Source organism: Rutidosis leptorrhynchoides, chromosome 2 (genome assembly GCF_046630445.1).
Source record: "Rutidosis leptorrhynchoides isolate AG116_Rl617_1_P2 chromosome 2, CSIRO_AGI_Rlap_v1, whole genome shotgun sequence".
In the NCBI taxonomy this organism is placed as follows: Eukaryota; Viridiplantae; Streptophyta; class Magnoliopsida; order Asterales; family Asteraceae; genus Rutidosis; species Rutidosis leptorrhynchoides.
The window spans coordinates 684,467,740-684,489,340 of NC_092334.1; the positions used below are offsets into that span (position 1 = coordinate 684,467,740).

The window sequence follows — 21,601 nt, forward strand, 5'->3', positions numbered from 1 at the left end:
ACTGATAAGTCGTTAGGATGCATTAGTGAGTCTGGACTTCGACCGTGTCTGCATGTCAAAAGTTTTGCTTATCATTTTTGTCAGAAATCATTTGTTTATCATCCTTAGTAAATTACCTGCTTATTATTCTTAGTCTAGACACATCTTATTGCAATGACTGCATGAATAGTGTATAGACAAAATTCGTATCTTAGCGTATCTGTTATTGTTATCTTTACCTGACAGCTTTCGTAGATTCCTCCGTAACTTATGAGATTTTAGTATTACATATGCATATGTAAATTATGTATTGCAGGATACTAATCTACATCCTATAATCTATTTCTTATCAAAAATCCTTCATCTGATCGTACGAGATGAATCCTTCAACTAGTTCGAGTCCCTCGGATTTCGACAGCTATTCCGATAATTATCCCGACAGTTATTCCAAATGGATAGTCATCTAAGCTCCGAAAGCAACGTCAGCAGAATGAATCAACCAATCATCCATCCCCAATTCATCTGATGGATTCATAGTCGACTTAATCAATGGAGACGCGCAGAAGGCGATCCCTTCCACTGACTTAATTCACCTTTTGGCGAAGAACCTGAAGCACTTACCGACAAACCTATTCGTAACACCATTTTCACCCTCATTTCTCGAATATCTAACCACGACTATATCATAACTCAGATTCTAAACCTTATTCATCCGCTCGTTCCGACCGACAATCATCCCGGAGTAATAGAAGAAGTCAACGAGCTTCGCACCCGAGTTGTAGCCTTGTAAAATATAGTGCAAAACATACCAGTTTCAGCAACAATCACTGGTACCAACAGTACCATCAGCAACAACACCCGTACCATCAACAACATACGCTTCAACATCTCATTCTGTACCTCGATTATAATCATCATACTATATATCGTTCTACATCAATTATCTTCTTTCGACATGGCGATTATGTAATCTCTAATGTTTTAGAGATTTTATATTCTTGTTCAAACGGTAAATCAAATGAGATTAATATCATATTAACTCATTAAATCCATGATTACATCTGAAGAGAATATATATGTAAGTATATTTTCATAAAGATTGTAATTAAAAATTCTTTCGTACAAACTGTTAATGGTGAAAATATTTTAACGGGTAGGTAATACCCGAGGAATATTTAGATTTTACATTAATAAGTTAAACTGTACATTATTCGAATCTGATTCAATAATCATTTACTATCCTACTTACAACCACCGTTATACGTATCCGTTCACAGCAGAATAACCATTTTCATCCAATTTCATATTTGGATTTTGACCTATCAGAATCCAACAAGTGACATAATGAAGAAATAATGGATACAATAAAAATTGATTAGAAACAGACTAATTAACAATATGAAATTTTGTTAAGAAACCACGCTAACAAGATCCTAGCTAACTGTTCCTAGCTAACTGTTAATTCCGTATTACATTTTATTTTATCGCAATTTATTTATCGCAATTTAATTATCGCAATTTATTTATCGCAGCTTATTTATCGTAATTTATATTCTCGCAATTTTATTTATCGTCATTTAATTTCTGTTATTTATTTTACGCACTTTAAATATCGGGACACGTATACAAGGTTTTGACATATCATATCGACCCATCTATATATATTATTTGGAATAACCATAGACACTCTATATGCAGTAATGCGGGAGTTAGCTATACAGGGTTGAGGTTGATTCTATAATAATATATATATTTTGAGTTGTGATCGAGTCTGAGACAAATACGGGTCACGATACGTATTAATTAATTCGAATATTATATATTAAATTATATATGAAATGTTGAATTGCTAACTGTGGACTATCAGTCGAGGACTACCAACATTGGACAATTAAAATGAATTAAAATATTGATTATAACATATGAAACTAAACAAATCTTCAAGTTTGCCACTTGATTTCACCCTAAAAACTCATTTGTATCTTGACAATTACAATCTGCGTCCAAACCTTTCGTAATTCTTGAAAACACCTCAATCGAGAGAATGAACCAACCGCATTTCATCTACGGAAGAAAAGATTGATGCATATAACTTTTCACCTAAGAAACTCTGTAAACGTTTAAAATGTAGCTATGCTAATTTCTTAGTGTTATTATTACCCAAAATAACTTTGCAATCCCATTCCAAATTAGCAAATTTTGTCACAGCTCCAGCAAGTCAACTTTGACTTTTCGTTCGAAACAACCATATTATAACCTTGATTTATATGTGTACTCTTTTATTGTTACCGGGGAACCTTTTATTATATCCCATCATATTACCAGCAGACGTACCAGCAACCTCGTTGCTTCTTGGCTTACATCTCTCTGAAAAATCATTATATTTATTCATTGAAACCCTATCATATACTCATCCGCATCTTGTAACGAGAACTGACATACCAATTACCGGGAATCAGCAATCAGTACTTTGAAAACTCACAGCATATCTACATCAACAGTTATATGTATGACATTTATCTCTTAGAATTATGATCTCTCATTCTGAAATTCTGAAAAGCACTCAGTCACAAATCAATAATCTGAATGTTGAAAAAGCTGAATGAAGCAGCAAAAACTGTAGATAACCGTAAACGACCATAATCATCGAAAGTTTGATGATAAAGATTAGTATGTTGGAAAAGCTCAGAAAAGTTGTAACTGGAAAGCGGATTGAGCTAACCATAAAGGAAACCAAGGAGAAATACAAGTAACATACCCTAAATTCATAGAACCCAGATAAATCTAGATCCGTTGAAATCTTTAGAGAGTATCTTACTCCGAAGTCATGTTAAAATCTTGCGGAAAATCTTTCTCCATCAACCATCGAACTTAGAAATTCCAAAATATCATCATCAATATCTTCGATATTTCTGAGGATATTTTCATAAATATTCTCGTCCGAAATTATATACCTCTTCGTGCTTCCTGTGTATCATTATATTGGAAACATTCAATAGAAAATTTAGTACCGAAAAGCAGATTATGCGAAACTATGAAGAACGCCGTGGACAAATCGCAAAGAATAAGTTTGACTTCAAAGAATCCAAATGATTCTGTTTCAGATGAAATCTTTAACGAATACCTTGCTTCCGAATCTAAACCCTTACGAATAAATCTTCTTCATCATCCATCGATATTAGAAATTCCAAGATACCATCATATCTTTCATTATAAATATCCTCCATATTTCTGAAGATATTTTCATAACTATTCTTATCCTAAATCATTAATCTATTTGTGCTATCAGTGTTACATCATATAGAAACTGTTAGTTTCTATATTCTATAAACTTTCAAGCTTAAGATATGAATGTTATTGAAGTAATGTTGGAAACTGATGCATGAGTTAGTATAATATAATGACACTTGATCAACGTGATTATATTACAGTAAGTCATGCTGAGTTTCTAATGGAATGTGATGATTCATAGATCATAACGTCATCATGTGCCATGTTGCATAACTCTTTCATTCGAATTAACTTCTGAACATATCAAGAAAATATATTCTTGATAGTTCTATTCTCAGTGATTCTGGTAATTCGACAAATCAAATCGTGCCATTACGATTTCCTTCTTAGAACATTAACAATGTTCATTCTGAAATTTATATCTGCGAATTCTGAACCATTACAGGCGGTGTTTAATCGCAAGAAGAAGAAACGAAGGGATAAAGCTCCAAAATATAAGAGGAAATATAAAGCCCAATAACAACACGGAGGTTACAAACCGTGGATATTAATACGAATAGCTATATAAAGACACGGTAGAATTAAGAATAGTATCACCCCAAGGTAATGGTAGAAGTAAATAGATTTTTCTGGTGGAAGATTGAAAAGAAGGATGACAGAAATGATAATTGGGAAAATATCAAGAATTAGAACAGGATTAAGCAATTTTACAATCTTTTGGATGTATGAATTAAGAAAGGAAGTATAGGAATGGTGAAAATAATGGAACAGAAGAGCTTAATTTATAATAGAAATATCAGTCAGAGTAATCGAGGCAGATCACCATAATTAATTATAGAAATCTTAATTTCCTTACCCGCCGAAGAAACAAATCCTTTAGATTTTGAAGATCTTCTTTAGATCCCTTGAATTCCGGAATTCAGACCTCTACGTCAAAAGTTAAGATGCACCTTATTTTCTAAATTCCACCGTGAGTACGTCAAAAGTTAAATCTCTATCTCAATCTGTTGTGATAGCTTCATTCGTACTCTTCGAATAATTGAATTGTTTTATCCATATTACTCAACAATGATAAAACTCAATTGATTAACTCATATGCGTCATAAAAACATATTTATTGTTAACCATGACCACCTCACTCAAATTTCGGGACGAAATTTCTTTAACGGGTAGGTTCTGTGATGACCCGGGAATTTTCGACCAAATTTAAACTTAATCTTTATATGGTTTTGACACGATAAGCAAAGTCTGTAACGTTGAGTCTCAAAACTTTTGAACTGTTTCATTATATTCAATTAACCTTCGACTGTTCTCGATGATTCACGAACAACTTTGTAAATAGATATGTATATAGATATATATAAATAAATATATTTATATAATAACTTGAACTGATATTTATATATTGAATGAAATTTTTGTTATAAATAATTATGTAAAATAAAATACTAAGTAATGAAATTATTATATATACTTATATGCATAATAATATTAAAGTTAATTGTTTAAAATATATATATATATATATATATATATATATATATATATATATATATATATATATATATATATATATATATATATATATATATATATATATATATATATATATAATTAGTAAATTCATTTATGTAATAAAACTTGTTATTTATAATGTATATATATACATATATATAGTATATTGAAAATGAATGATTTCAGGCTTCATTAGTAAACGTCAGAAACACTCGGTTGAAGTTCTGTTAGTTTTAATATAGATATTATACAAGTTTATGAAGGATTTAAATAAAAGTTTGAGTGTAAATTGATTACGAAGATTCTAGATTTGTTAAAAATATTTTTATCCTTTTAAGTTTAAATATTAGTACTCCGTACATATAAATCGGAACAGAAAATAAATAATTTTCGAACTATTTTGATCAGGTTTCAAACAGGTAATGAGTGAAATAATTAAATATGTTTAATTTAAAATTTTGGGATTTTTAGGAATACTTTTATATTTTAACTGTTTAGCAATGGACACGATATATCATCCGGAAAAAACGTCGGTAACATATTAACAATTTAAATTCACGGGACTCAATACTATGTGTTACTTTTGCTTTTTGATTACATCATTATCTATCAACTCTATCTCTTTAGATGATATTTATAACATAGACACATATACATATACAAGAGATATATAGAACACCCACATCTTCTCCTGCCATCTTCATCGACACACCCTCAGCCTAGCTTCAACCACCACGCCACCTTACTACCAAACCACCACATCTTGTCATGATACACTACACCAATCACCATGATTACCACAACATCACCAAAACCACCTTCAACTCTCTTAAGCCATTGATAACCACCACCATACTACTCTCTCTTTTTCTTGCTCCCTCCGTAAACACTACCACCACACAAACCATAGCTATACCGTCGTTAATATTTATTATATGTTTCTGTGGAAGCTCGTAAATTGATGAAGACTATGAGATGTTAATATAAAAATAATGTAAGTGGATGTCACCAAGTTGCTACAACCGCACCTTTTTAATTTTCTTTTCATCCACAATTATTTAATGGAGCCATCATGTTTCTACTTTGGGCTACATATCGGGTTCATTAATTCTTTTGGACATACAAAATTGGGCCGCAGGCCACCATCTATGAATGGTTGGGCTTGCAAATCATTGAACCTGTCTTTACTAGCGGGATGTGTAATTGGGCGGTGATCCAATTTTTTTTTTCTCTCGTGAACTGAACCGAAAAAGGGTGATGGCAATATAGCCATATGCATGGTGACGAGTGATGAAGTTCAAAGATGATGATGTATGAAATGATGATGACGTGATTGTAGAATGGTGATATTAAATGATAATAATAATGATGAAGGAATGATAATGATGATGCTTAATGATGTTAGAAGATTAAAGATAATAGTTAAGATGATAATATGATGAATGAGGTTGATTAAGAAAATGATAATGGTGATGTTATGATCTAAAATTGAAAGAAAAAAAGAAATGGAAAAGTAAGAGTTAAAATGAATTAAAACGAGTATAATTCAGAAAAAGCAAAGCAGCTTGAATGGTTGGGGGCGTTTGCGTGTAACGAGAGGTCACAGGTTCGAGCCCGAGCTTTGACAAATTTTTTTAGGAAGCCTATTTAATTTTCTTTGAAGGTTAGATTATTAACATTATTATTATTGTCATTATTAGTGTTAGTATTAGTATTATTATTTTTATTACTAAAAATATTAAACTTTTCATTTTTAGTTAAGTTATTATTACTATTATTATTAAAAGTATTATAAAAATTATCATTTTTCTATCATTACTATTAAAGGTATTATTTTTATAAAAATTATCATTTAGATTATTAATAGTATCATTATCATTATTATTATCATAAAAGAATACAAATTTTTATTTACTATTATTGATATTATTTTACCAAATAAATAACTACATAAGAATATATTTTATACATATCACATAACAACATTAAAATCTTTATAATAAATACTAACTACTTATCTAAATATATAGAATAAACATAGTTAATTTAGTTATTAATGAAACATACAAATTACTAAAATAATAATTAACAATGATACATAATATGTTCGATTACGATATATGTGTTAATATATATACAAATATTATAGGTTCGTGAATCCGAGGCCAACCCTGTATTGTTCAGTTGTTAAATATCGCAATGTGTATTTTTACTACAAAATACAGTATGGTGAGTTTCATTTGAATCCCTTTTACTCTTTACATTTTTGGGCTGAGAATACATGCAAATGCTTTATTAACTATTTTACAATATTTATATGTGTGAGTTTCATTTGCCTTTTTACCCTTTATATTTTTGGGCTGAGAATACATGCGCTGTTTTTATAACTGTTTTATGAAATAGACACAAGTAATTGAAACTACATTATATGGTTGAATGATCGAAATCGAATATGCCCCTTTTCATTAAGTCTGGTAATCTAAGAATTAGGGAACAGACACCCTAATTGACGCGAACTCTAAAGATAGATCTATCGGGCCCAACAAGCCCCATCCAAAGTACCGGATGCTTTAGTACTTCGAAATTTATATCATGTCCGAAGTAGGATCCCGGAATGATGGGGATATTCTTATATACAAATTGTGAATGTCGGTTACCAGGTGTTCAATCCATATGAATGATATTTTTGTCTCTATGCATGGGACGTATGTTTATGAGAAATAGAAATATGAAATCTTGTGGTCTATTAAAATTATTAAATGATTATTTATGTTAAACTAATGAACTCACCAACCTTTTGGTTGACACTTGAAAGCATGTTTATTCTCAGGTACGAAAGAAATCTTTCGCTGTGCATTTGATTATTTTAAAGATATTACTTGGAGTCATTCATGACATATTTCAAAAGACGTTGCATTCGAGTCGTTGAGTTTATCAAGATCATTATTTAGTCAATTATAGTAGATATATTATGAAATGGTATGCATGCTGTCAACTTTCGATGAAATGAAAGATTGTCTTTTCAAAAACGAATGCAATGTTTGTAAAAAGTATCATATAGAGGTCAAGTACCTCGTGATGTAATCAACTGTTGTGAATCGTTTATAATCGATATGGACGAAGTCCGGATGGATTAGGATGGGTCCTTTCATTCTTGTTGAAAACTTACTCTATCTTTTACGAATGATGATGATGATAATGATGATACTTAAGACTTAACTTATTTACTTTTAAACTTTTGGGGACAATTTACTGACTTAGTAACCATTGACTTTGGTTGTGGATCTTTTGGATCGACCAACTTACTTGTTTGGACCGACTTACTACTTGCTTACATTTTCGTATCGATTTTACCGCACATTCACTGTGAGTTATAGCTCCCTTTTACTTTAACTATTTTTGGGACGGAGAATACATGCACTTTTTATGTTTTACATACTAGACTCGAGTACTTAAACTTTATATATGTGTGGGTGACATAACGGCACAAAGATTCCCCTTCGCTCAGTAACGTTTAACTATTGGTTTATGAACCGGTAGACGCGAATCTTAGATATGGATCCATAGGGTTTGACATCCCCACTAGGGCTAGTCGTGCTAGCATTCAACGGGTGTTTAATACTTCGTAAACTTACGCACTTGTCAGGTGTACTTTTGGGGGTGATATTACTTGTTAAGTTAGTTACCGGGTTCCTACGGATAAGCATATACTTTATCATACTGATTTGAAATACTGATTTGAAACGCTGGTTGAAGCACTGAAATCTCGTGGTCTAAATTACATTACTGAATACAAACAAACTATAGCTCACCAACATTCGTGTTGACTTTTTAAGCATGTATTTCTCAGGTGCTTAGACGTTGTTGCTACCGTTGTTAGACTTGCTGTTATAGTCTTGGTGTTAGACTTGCTGTTACAGACTTGCTGTGTTAGATTTCCGCTGCATTGTTTAGAGATGTCTCAAGCATGGAACTTGTGACGACCCGGAAATTTCTGACCAAATTTAAACTTAATCTTTATATATTTTAACACGTGAAGCAAAGTCTGTTATCTTGAGTCTCAGAATTTTTGAACTATTAGTATGTATACAATTACCCTCGACCGGTTCCAATGATTCGCGAACAACTATTTGTAAATAGAAACATATATACCTTAATACGTATATATAGATATATATACGAATACTACTTAGAATTATTATATTGTAAAATATATAAATAATAAATATTCAATAAGTGGTATCATATAATAATACATAATTGTAATATTTATATAGTAAGTGTAATTACCAGTTTAATTATAGTTGTTGTATCATTATTACATTCATTATTATTAATAATAGTAACATTAGTATTTCTAGTATTATTAAGAATTAGAATATGAAATTTGTTATGTATATAATTCTTTATATTAATATCATTACTTTCACGATTATTATTAACATTAATAATAATATTAGTAACAATATTATTAATTATATAAACATAAAATTTGATACGTATAAATTGTTATTACTATCAATATTAATATTACTAATATCATTTTATTTATTTATTGAGACTATTAAAAAGTATTATAAGTATTGTTATCTATATATCATCATTAATGTTATTATGATTATTAATGTTAATATTAACATTATTATTAATAAAAATTATTATTCTTGTTATTTATATTATTGTTATTAATATTAAAATATTATTATTATTAATATATTTATAATTATAATAATTATATATGACTAAAGAAAATCGTACGGCATATCCTAAATCAATTCAACATCACATCTCTTCTCCTTTTACTGCACCCACTCACATGCATTTGGCTACTTCTATGTATCTATTAGTGATTGAATTCTTTCCTCCCAATAAACAACTTACATAGTACGTATCTATATCTAAATATACTTGTGCAAACATGAAAACACCTATATCTTACCATCTATCTTTCTTTCTTTCGGCTTTCAACCAAACACCTATCTCTTAATATTGCTTTCCCTTCTTGAAAATTAAATCGTCACCTTCAAACACCATGAACCCGAAAATCACATAACCACCGCACATACTATCTTATTTTCTGATTATACTTGTTGAATAGCCACATGAACTCAAAACCAATTTGGTTTCTCTTTTGTTTTCTCATGTTTCAAATACAACAATAACCTATCACCTCCTCCGATTATCCTCACTAAACTATGGATTTGAACCACCACCAAATTGGCAACCACTACTCGTTTACAACTGTAAACTGTTGCCACTATTGATGTATTCTTGTTGCTCCCTTTTCCTTAACCCATAACCACCTCCCTCCTTTCCTCTCTCTCTCTCCCTCTCTTCTCTTTTTATATTTTTTACGATGAACCAAACACCCATTGAAACCACCCACATGGCCACAACTGAAACCATAACCCGTCTTTCATGCTTCTATTTATATACGATTATTTATCAAGAACTATCAACATAGTTAACTGCTGTCCAGTTTTGAGGTAACGAGTGCAACTACTGCTGCTGCCTTCTGTTCAGACAACCACGAAACCCAAAAACATCATCTCATTATGATCATCAACACCATAGACCTCCTTTTATCCTTGATATTATCTAACTTCAACCATTTCACCAAGACGTTATACGTTTCACAGGTAGTCTATTTTTTTATTTTTTTTATCCGCTAGTGAAACAAAACGTTGATATAATTTGAATATAAAATAACTTTTGGGTCGGCCATTAGTCAAAGTAGGGTACTAACTCTATTATGCTTGAATAAATAAAATATACCTAACATATCTGTCTGCTTATGTAATCAATTTCGTACAAAAACAATGAATCAAGTAATACTGAATGTAGATAAAAATCACTTAATCAAAACTTTAACTGCAGTCTCCTTCTTTATGTTCTGTCGAAGGCAACCCATAATTATTTTTACGGTTCCTGCAAGAAACTAATAAACCTGCTTGACAATATTAGTGATAAAATAAACGATGATCCATAGTATTAAATTATGATGATGATTCAATAAGAATGATAGTGATGATGAGACAGTAGAAATAGATGATAGATATAGCGATGATAAAATAATTAATGATACATATGATTAAGGTATTAGATGAAGGATGATGATAGATAGTGATGATTTAATGATAACGATTTGGATGATGAGAAGGATTCGATGAACGGCTGAAACCATCTGTGGATGTTGTGTATGTCGATTGGGAAAAACCTGGATTCATCAAATGTAAGTTATCAACTTATGAATCCAATTAATAAAAGATGAGTCACTTAAATGGACTAATAAATCTGGGCTTCTTTAATTTAAATGGATTAGGCTAGTTAAATGAGCTACTAATTTGGGCCATTAATTACTAATTGGACTTGAGTACGTATGGGTTAAATAAATTTGTTCAGTGATTTAATCCAGAAAGAATCAGATGGACGAGTGGTTTGGTAGTGTGTTAGGGGAGCGAGAGGTCACGGGTTCGAGCTTCATCTAGGATTTTTTTTTTAAAAAAGAAGCTTTTAAAGGTAGTCTTCTTTTATTATTTATTTATTATTATTGTTATGACTAATATTAAAAATATAATTATTATTATCATTAATACAATTAAAGTAGTGTCATTATGGTTAGTATTAATGATATCATTATAATTATTATTATTAACATTGCTATTATTATTACTAACATTAGTATTAAAATTAACATTATTATTATGATTAAAATTAGTATTATTAGTATACTTACTACAAACAAAAAGACTAATGTTATTAACAAAATCATTATTATCGATATCATTATTAGTATTATTATCATTAATTTAGTATTATCATAATTATTATTTTAACAAATAAAAAAATATTTATATAAAAATATAGTTACTACATATATCATAAAATTATCTAATTTACTATATATATATATATATATATATATATATATATATATATATATATATATATATATATATATATATATATATATGTAACATTTGAAAATAACAAGTACATTATAATAAATAATATGTTATATAAATAATATATAAACTGGTTTGATTATTATTGAATGTTAATTATACGTTTTAATATATATAAATTATATAGGTTCGTGAATCCGAGGCCAACCCTACACTTGTTAAATGACGTCATATGTATTTTTACTACAAAATACATTATGGTGAGCTCATTTGATTCCCTTTTACTCTTTACATTTTTGGGACTGAGAATACATGCGCTGTTTTTACAACTGCTTTATTAAATGCTTTTGAAATATATTTTCAACTGCGAATACATGAAATGCTTTTATAAATTTTTGACGAGATAGACACAAGCAAAACATTCCTCGAATGAATTATTGTGTAGACAGAAGTTCTGCGGATTATTATTGAATTATGTGGACATGATAATTGCCACCATTGAATTATGTGGACATGATAATTGCCACCATTGAATTGTGTGGACATGATAATTGCCACCAGTTGATGTGAATGTTATATATTGAGAGAATGATTTTATACACTGGTGATACGTATGTTATTTTTATGCACAAGATATGTGTACGGTTACTATGATTTATGAAAATGGTTTCGTACATGAGAAAGATGTACTGTATTTAAAAGATATAGCATGTACATTACAGGTGGGTATAAGATTCGGGCCCATTTGTACCATGCAGCATTTAAATTTTGTGGTCTATCAAAATGATGAATTTTATTGTTTTAAGATAAACCTATGAACTCACCAACCTTTTGGTTGACACTTGAAAGCATGTTTATTCTCAGGTATGAAAGAAATCTTCCGCTGTGCATTTGCTCATTTTAAGGACATTACTTGGAGTCGATCATTGCTCTGGGATCAAATGTTGATGACTTCGTCCAGATGGATTAGGACGGCGCATTTCAGTTGGTATCAGAGCGGTGGTCTTAGCGAACCAGGTCTTGTATTAGTGTGTCTAACTGATAGTTGTTTAGATGCATTAGTGGGTCTGGACTTCGACCGTGTCTGCATGTTAAAAGTTTTGCTTATCATTTAGTGTCGAAAATTATTTGCTTATCATCCTTAAAGTCTGGACACGTCTTACTGCCTCTATTGCATGGACAGTGTATAGATAAATTCATATCTTAGCGTATCTGTTATTGTTACCTTGCCTGACAGCTTCCGTAGATTCCTTCGTAACTTATGGGATTTTAGAATTATATATGCATATGTAAACTATGTATTGCAGGGTACTAATCTACATCCTATAATCTATTTCTTATCAAAAATCCTCCATCTGATCGTACGAGATGAATCCCTCAACCAGTTCGAGTCCCTCAGATTCTGATAGCTATTCTGACATGGATATTCACTCGAGCTCCGAAAGCAGTGTGACCGAAATGGATCAACCAATCAGCCATCATCACTTTTGGATGAATTAGGGGCTGAGTTCGTAGTCGAATTAATCAATAAAGACGAGAATAAGTCGATCCTTTCCACCGACCGAATTCATCTTTTGACGAAGAACCTGAAGCACTTACCGGTGAACCTGTCCGAAACACCATTTTCACCATCATTTCCCGAATATCTCACCACGATTATATTCTGTCTAAAATTCTAAACTTTATTCATCTGCTCGTTCCAACCGACAATCATCCCTGTGTAATACAAGAAGTCAACGAACTTCACGCTCGAGTAATCAATTTGGAGAATATGGTGCAAAACGTACCAGCTTCAGAAACATCACCGGCATCAACAGTACCACTGTAATATCCTACAAAACTAAAACAATTTAAAAAAAAAAAAATCATAATTAGTATTAAATCATTGTTACAAACTATAATACCCAAATTAAGATTAAGATAATATATAAGATTGAAACATATGTAATTAGTGTTATATGAGTTGATTAGTAAATTAATAACAAAATATCTCAACTACTAATATTAAGAACGTATATACAAACACAAATGGTATTATGTTAGACATGGATTAATTAAAATTGTCAAATGCTAGTAACTTACATAGAATTTGAAATGCCAACATTTATTAAAAAGGAATGGGATAGGTCTCATGGAGTTATATATCTACAAGTATCATCCATTTAGAAATTTCTTTACAAAACCAAATGAAATATTCATCAAGTTGATAGCAATTTAACTTACTACAATCCATCATAATTTTAAGAGGAAGACAATAGAAAATTCAAAGAAGATACAAAGTATTTGCGGGTCTATTTTCGGTCCTAACATAATCACGTTTTAGAGGTAACTACTAACCATCATCTTTATTATTGATGTATAAATTTTTATTGGCTATCTTAATCAACTTGTTGGTTTAGATTGACTACATATCACTTTGATTATAATGAAGATGAGTTGTTAAAATTTTGGGTACAAATGGGTATCTTTGTGAATATTGATCATAAACAACTTGTAGACATATGTTTATTAAAGGAGTATTTTAAACTTATATGTAAGCGTAAATATGTGACTAGTACATCAAAGTGATAATTTCACACATATAATTACCTTTTTAATAATGAGACTATTATTTTATTTTCTCCATATGTGTAATCCCCATATGTATACATATACTGATTACTCGTATCTGTTGCAAAGCAAAGTACACATATTAAACTATGGGCATCAATAAATGATTAAAAAAGAGCTTATTGAAAAGTGTACAAATTTTTAGGGTCTCTGTTCTTCTTATAAATTGATACGCGTACTTATAAAGTTGTAAATAAGAATTAATGGGCATTGAGGTTTAGCCATAGATGTGTAAATCTATCGACTATAAAGAGACATGTGACCACTATTAATATTAACATACTAAAATCTTATAAGATGTAATTTGCTAAACGTGAAGAATTTAAAAATGAAACGATAGTATAAACTTGGGTGGATATCCATATTTATAATATAGAAGGGAGATAGAAACCGATATTGGAGTCCATATTTTCAACCAAGATAGTGGAACTTTTGAGTCTTAAAATTTGTATGTTACAAACAACTTGAAATTGAAAGTCATAATAATAATATATGGTAGTCTAACTAAATCGTTAGTATAAAACTCATACAACTATTTGGATTGAAATAAACATATAAGAATCGTATGGTAATACTAATAAATAAAGGATATTACATACTCCCTATTTGAATGCGTTTTGTACTCATACGTGTGTGTTCCTTAGATTTGGCTCGGTGATCGCATTCTTTCGTGGTGTTCTATTGTTCTTGGAACTTCTTCATTCAACATAAGGTACGGATATTCTAGGTGGTTCTAGGATCGTTTCGGTAAATCTTTCCTCTCAAAACTTTGTTTCGAATTGTATAAGTATTATTGTATGACATGCTTGTTTAAAATTGTTTGTCTATTAGCCTTTGAAATGTGTTATGTTTTTCTCATTTTGGATGTACTAACGAGGTTGCTAATTATGTTTGTTAATTGAGGAATCATAATACTTTGGTGTTTGTAAATTGTGCCAAAACCGTGTCTCAAAAATCCAACCAAAACAGCCCCGAAATTGGTCCCGAAAACTGTTCCGGACAGCCCCGAAATCAGCCCCTGAAACTGTCACAAAACAGTCCCAAGGTGTCGCGAAATAGTCTGAAACTGTCGCGAAACAGCTGAAACTGTCGCGAAATTGCTGTCCGAAATCTGTCACGAAATCAGTTTCAGAATCAGTCCCGAACAGCCCGAAAACAGCCACGAAACGTTTCCAAACTGCCCGGTAATGAACGTGTGTGTAGGGCGAGTGGTATGGTGATTCGTATCGAGTGTCCCTCATTCCACGTGGCTTTACATGTCCCGTTAAGTCCCGTTTAAGTTGATAATTCGTAAAGGGCTGAAATATAATGTAACATGACTTTTGACAAAAGTTAGACCGAATGGTTGAGTTGACACGTGATTTTAAACTAATACGACATATCATTTTATAAAATATTTCATCAAGTATTTGGTCAAACGTTTAATACTTTGGTTCACTATATTAACCATTTTTAAAGATTAAAGTCCTTTGATCACTTTAAAAGTATTTTTAAATTCGTAATCATAAGTCGGTAAAAACGATTTCTTAAAATGTGCCTAAGAGTAACCTATTCATGGAGGTCCCATGAGCGCATTATTGTGACACCGATAATGTGGCATCGACCGTAGCGGTGTATTTTGTTATATCTATGGCGTCTCCTTTTGATTACCCGGTGGTGGTACGAGCTCTTTATATTTGTTATTATATTTTGATAGGAGGCGTATGGATCGATCCTAGGATTTTGTTTTGACGGTGTACGTTCATCGTAGTGTCATACGAAACGTCACCGATATGGATGATTAGTGGAGTAGCTACCCTATGATTTCATTTTGATACTTTGTACATATTTATTTTGACTCTTAGTGCATTATTTTATGAAATTTGCATCATGATATATGGTATTGTGGATCTATACATATTCGCGCTTTGTTTTGCAACTAAGTTATTTTGAAAATAAGTTCGTTTTGAATATAAAATTTTGCATGTCATACTATACTCCGTTATTCGTTATATCCGTTCACTGGGCTTTGGCTCAGTCGTATTCTTTGTTTTCCTTCTTATACGACAGGTAATCAAGGGGGCGTCGGGAATGAGGGAAGAGTGTAGAGTGGAGTGAACTTAGCACCTTGCCTTAGAGATTTCCTTCAAGATTTAGTAGCTTATTTTGGTTTAGTAGTACTTTTGAATAAGTTTGTCAACTTTGGTTTGAACTATGGTTTGAATTCGAATAAGAATAACGCTCATTTATCTTTTAAGTTACCTTTATTTATATGTATTGGCATTCGTAAGATTAGGGTCTTTACAGATGGTATCAGAGCTTAGGTTCCCTCCTGTAGAAACTTTAGTCCTAAGTTATGGCCTGTGAGATTTGGGTAGACTTTTGGGTTAGGATTTTCCTTCCGCTATATTATTCTAATTCCACTTTGAATATTCCCTTTTATTCTTCGTACTAATCGTAACCGTTATATCCTCATCTCGTTCATAGATGGCACCGAAAAAAAAGGGAATGTCCGAGGAGGAGGTAGATAACAAGATTAACCAAACTATCACGAATTTGTTACCCAACATTATAGCTCAAGCTATTGATGCTATGCGTAATCAAGGTGGCGAGACTCTTAAGCATGAAGACGAGGATGAGTATGTGGAGAAGAAAGCTGTAATGGTGGATGCTATTCATGTTTGGTTAGGACGGTTTCAAAAACAACGTCCTTTGTCATTCAGCACTGCTAGTACCCCCATGGAAGCTGAGAATTGGATCACTCACATTGAGAAGATATACCGAGTGCTTGGTTTTGAAGAGAGGTTTTGGGTGCCATTAGCTGTTTATAAACTAGAAGGGGATGCTCAGCGCTGGTGGATCGCTTTGAGACAAGCGAAAGGGGGTATCGATTTTAAGGATTCATTAGATTGGCTTGATTTCAAAGAGTTGTTTTTCCGTCAGTACTTTTCTGAGGCGGAGAAAGAAGCTGTGATTCGGGAGTATGCGAATATTAAGCAAGGGAATGATGAGTCTATTAATGATTTCACTAAGAGGTTTTTGAGGCTTGTGGGTTTGATTGGTGCTGCTGTTGGGTCTTCTGAGGACCAATCCCGTAAGTACAAATGGGCTGTTCATGGGCGTTACCGCTCTAAAATGATTAATCTGAAATGTTTTGATGTCGCTGTGGCAGCCGATTATGCTCGGAATTTGGAGATGTAGCGAGCTGAGTATTTGGCTACTAAAAATGAGGATGGTAAAAACAAGAGGGTTAAGATTGCACAATCACTACGATCTGTGCCTGCACCGACTACCAAACAGGGTCAACAATCTGGGAACCAAGGGTATCGTAGTAATAATTGGAATAATAGAGGAAATCAGCAAAGGATTGACAACGGGCCAAATAATAATAACCGTGGTCAATTACAAGTGTACCGTCCCCAAGGGCAGCAAAGGGGTAATGGAAGTGGTGGTGTTAATGCCAACGCACCGTGTGGGACTTGTGGAAAGAATCATCCGGGAAGAGTTTGTTATCGTAGTGCGGGTTCATGTTTTGCTTGTGGAGAGGTTGGTCACTTAGCTAAGGATTGCAAGAATCCTAGACCTGGGTTTGTTCCGAAGGTTCCTCCGCCAGCTCCTGGTGGACGCGTCTTTGCCATGACTGCTGCTCAGGCTGCTGACGCTACAGGTATATTTCGATCCCTATTCATTTTAAAAATATTTCCTTCGAGTTATTTGTTCATTCATTCTTGATGTTATTAGGTACTATTACTGGTCATGTATTTGTACACCATCGCGCCCTCTTCGTTCTGTTTGATTCTGGCTCTACGCACTCGATTGTGTCTGTTAAGAGCTCGAAATATTTGAAAGTGTCTCCAACTTGGTTGTCTACTCCATTTACGATCTCTACCCCAATGGGTAGTGTTGAAACTATAGATCGCGTGTATCAAAACTGCCGTTTGGAATTCAATGATTGCATGTTTCCTGCAAATCTCTTTCCTATAACCATGCATGACTTTGACATTATTCTTGGCAGGATTGGTTATCTCGCCATCATGCGAATATCGATTGTTATTCTAAGAGGATTTTGTTTGGAAATCATTCTATACCCGATTGTGTCTTTAATGGTGATCTTCCTGTAAAGTGTATCAAGGTTATCTCAATGCTTAAGGCGCAAAAGCTCATTTCACATGGTTGTGTTGGTTATTTAGCTTCGATTCAGAATTTGTCTATCGAGAGTCCTTCCCTTGAAAATATCGATGTTGTTCGAGAGTTTCCCGATGTATTTCCTGACGAATTACAGGGTTTACCTCCAGTTTGTGAAGTTGATTTTTCGATTGATTTGATTCCGGGTTTCCAACCGATATCAAAAGCTCCTTATCGTATGGCACCACTCGAGTTGCAAGAACTCAAGGAGCAATTGCAAGAGTTGATAGATTGTGGTTTTATTCCAAGTGTGTCACCTTGGGGTGCGCCGGTTTTATTTGTTAAGAAGAAGGATGGTAGCATGAGACTTTGCATTGATTATCGCGAGTTAAATCGTATTACTATTCGAAACCGTTATCCGCTTCCACGTATTGATGATTTGTTTGATCAACTTCAAGGTTCAAAGTATTTTTTCTAAAATCGATCTTAGGTCTGGGTATCATTAGCTCCGTGTTAAAGAAGAAGATATCCCTAAGACTGCTTTCCGCACTCGTTATGGGCACTATGAGTTTTTAGTGATGCCGTTTGGATTAACTAATGCTCCTGCGGTTTTCATGGATCTAATGAACCGTGTGTTCCATGAGTATTTGGATAAGTTTGTGATCGTATTCATTGATGATATCTTGGTATTCTCAAAGAGTAAAGAAGAACATGAGAATCATCTTCGTGTTGTACTTGAAACCCTCCGAAGTAAGAAATTGTTTGCGAAGTTCTCTAAATGTGAATTCTGGTTGCAAAGAGTTGCCTTTCTGGGTCATGTTGTATCGGCTGAGGGTATAATGATGGATCCAGCGAAAATTGAGGCTATTATAAATTGGTCAAGACCTACTTCTGTTGTTGAGGTTCGAAGTTTTCTTGGTTTAGCTGGTTATTATCGACGATTTGTTGAAGGTTTTTCGACGATTGCTTTGCCGCTTACCAAGTTATTGAGGAAAGGGGAAAAATTTGTGTGGACCGAGGAACGACAAAAGAGTTTCGATGAGTTAAAGAAAAGACTTGTATCAGCTCCTATTCTTGCATTGCCATCAGGGAGTGGGGGTTTTCAAATCTATAGTGATGCTTCTAAGCATGGTTTGGGTTGCGTTTTGATGCAGCATGGTAAGGTAATTGCTTATGCCTCGAGGCAGTTGAAACCCTATGAGGTTAATTACCCTACTCCTGATTTGGAGTTAGCTGCTGTGATCTTTGCGTTGAAAATATGGAGGCATTATCTTTACGGAGAAACTTGTGATATTTTCACCGATCACAAGAGTCTCAAATACATATTCACGCAAAAAGAGATAAATATGAGACAACGAAGGTGGCTCGAGTTATTGAAGGATTATGATGCAAACATTCAATACCATCCTGGAAAAGCGAATGTGGTAGCCGACGCATTGAGTAGAAAGTCATTTGGTAGTATCTCATGTTTGGTTACTCACATTCGAGAATTCGAAAGACTTGATATGGGATTGAGTAAAAGAGGAGCATCGGGGATGTTGGCAAATCTAAAATTCGAGTCTGATTTAATTACTAGAATAAAAGGGGCTCAATTGGATGATGGTGATTTGTGGACAGTGTTTCAAAATTTGGAAGAGGGTAAAGTGAAAGAGTTCAAAGAAGATGATGATGGGGTTATTTGGTGTGGGAATCGATTATGTGTTCCTAATGATGATGCTATTCGTGAGGCTCTGTTGTCTGAGGCTCACAGCTCACCTTTTTCTATACATCCTGGTTCGACCAAAAAGTATCAGGATTTAAAGCATCACTTTTGGTGGAGTGGCATGAAGAAAGACGTTGCTAGATATGTTGGGAAGTGCCTTACTTGTCAACAAGTAAAGATCGAGCACCAACGTGCTAGTGGTTTGTTGCAGCCGTTGGACATTCCCATGTGGAAGTGGGATGATATCTCAATGAATTTCGTATGTGGTTTACCGAAGACTGTGAAAAGGCACGATGCTATTTGGGTGGTGATTGATAGATTAACCAAATCGGCACATTTCTTGCCTATTCGTATGGATTATTCGGTAAGTAAGCTATCCGAGCTTTTTCAGCAAGAAATTGTGAGATTACACGGGGTCCCTTCGTCCATCGTATCCGATCGTGACCCTCGATTTACATCTAGATTTTGGAAGGGGCTACAGAAAGCTTGGGGTACGCGATTGAAGCTTAGTACTGCTTTTCATCCACAAACTGATGGACAGTCTGAGCGTACGATACAGATTTTGGAAGATATGCTTCGAGCGTGTGCCCTAGATTGGAAGGGAAATTGGGATGAGTACTTATGTTTGGTGGAGTTTGCCTATAATAATAGTTGGCAGGCTAGTATCCGTATGGCGCCATTTGAGATGCTTTATGGTCGAAAGTTTAGAGCGCCAGTTTGTTGGAATGAAACGGGAGAGAAACTGATTGAAGGACCTGAGTTGGTTAGAGTGACTAATGAAAAGGTCGCTATAGCTACGAATAGACTGAAGGAAGCCCAATCGAGACAGAAAGTGTATGCCGATAAACACCGACGTTCGTTAGAGTTTGTTGTGGGTGATAAGGTGTTTTTAAAGGTGTCACCTTGGAAGGGTATACGACGTTTTGGTTTGAAAGGAAAGCTCAGTCCTCGATATATTAGCCCATTTGAGATATTGGATCGAGTTGGTGAAGTATCTTATCGTTTAGCATTACCGCCACAGTTATCTCATGTTCATAACATATTTCACGTATCTCAGTTGCGGGGTTACAACTATCATCCATTGCACGTGGTGCAATATCCTTTTTCTGAAATTCGAGCTGATCTTTCTTATGTTGAAGAGCCCGAGGCTATTATAGAACGTGAGGAGAGAGTAACTCGCAAAAGCTCCACTCCTTTCGTTAAAGTTCAATGGAAGAATCATTCTGCTAGTGAGGCCACTTGGGAACTCGAGGAAACCATGCGGGCCGAGCACCCTCATTTGTTTGCTAATTGGTGCGTTTCGATTCTATAACTTCTTTCAATTTCGAGGACGAAATTTTTTTAAGTAGGTGGAGTTGTAATATCCTACAAAACTAAAACAATTTAAAAAAAAAAATCATAGTTAGTATTAAATCATTGTTACAAACTATAATACCCAAATTAAGATTAAGATAATATATAAGATTGAAACATATGTAATTAGTGTTATATGAGTTGATTAGTAAATTAATAACAAAATATCTCAACTACTAATATTAAGAACGTATATACAAAC

The 21,601-nt window shown here is 33.2% G+C and overlaps 1 protein-coding gene across 1 annotated transcript; it reads left to right on the plus strand.

Moving 5' to 3' along the window:
* The first annotated feature begins 16,706 nt into the window (after window positions 1-16,706).
* LOC139890324 (uncharacterized) lies at window positions 16,707-21,358 on the plus strand. The gene is made up of 6 exons (XM_071873213.1): window positions 16,707-17,330; window positions 17,421-17,886; window positions 17,961-18,139; window positions 18,235-18,675; window positions 19,043-19,608; window positions 19,705-21,358. The coding sequence occupies exons 1-6, from the start codon at window positions 16,707-16,709 to the stop codon at window positions 21,356-21,358; spliced, it is 3,930 nt and encodes a 1,309-aa protein (XP_071729314.1).
* Window positions 21,359-21,601: the final 243 nt, after the last annotated feature.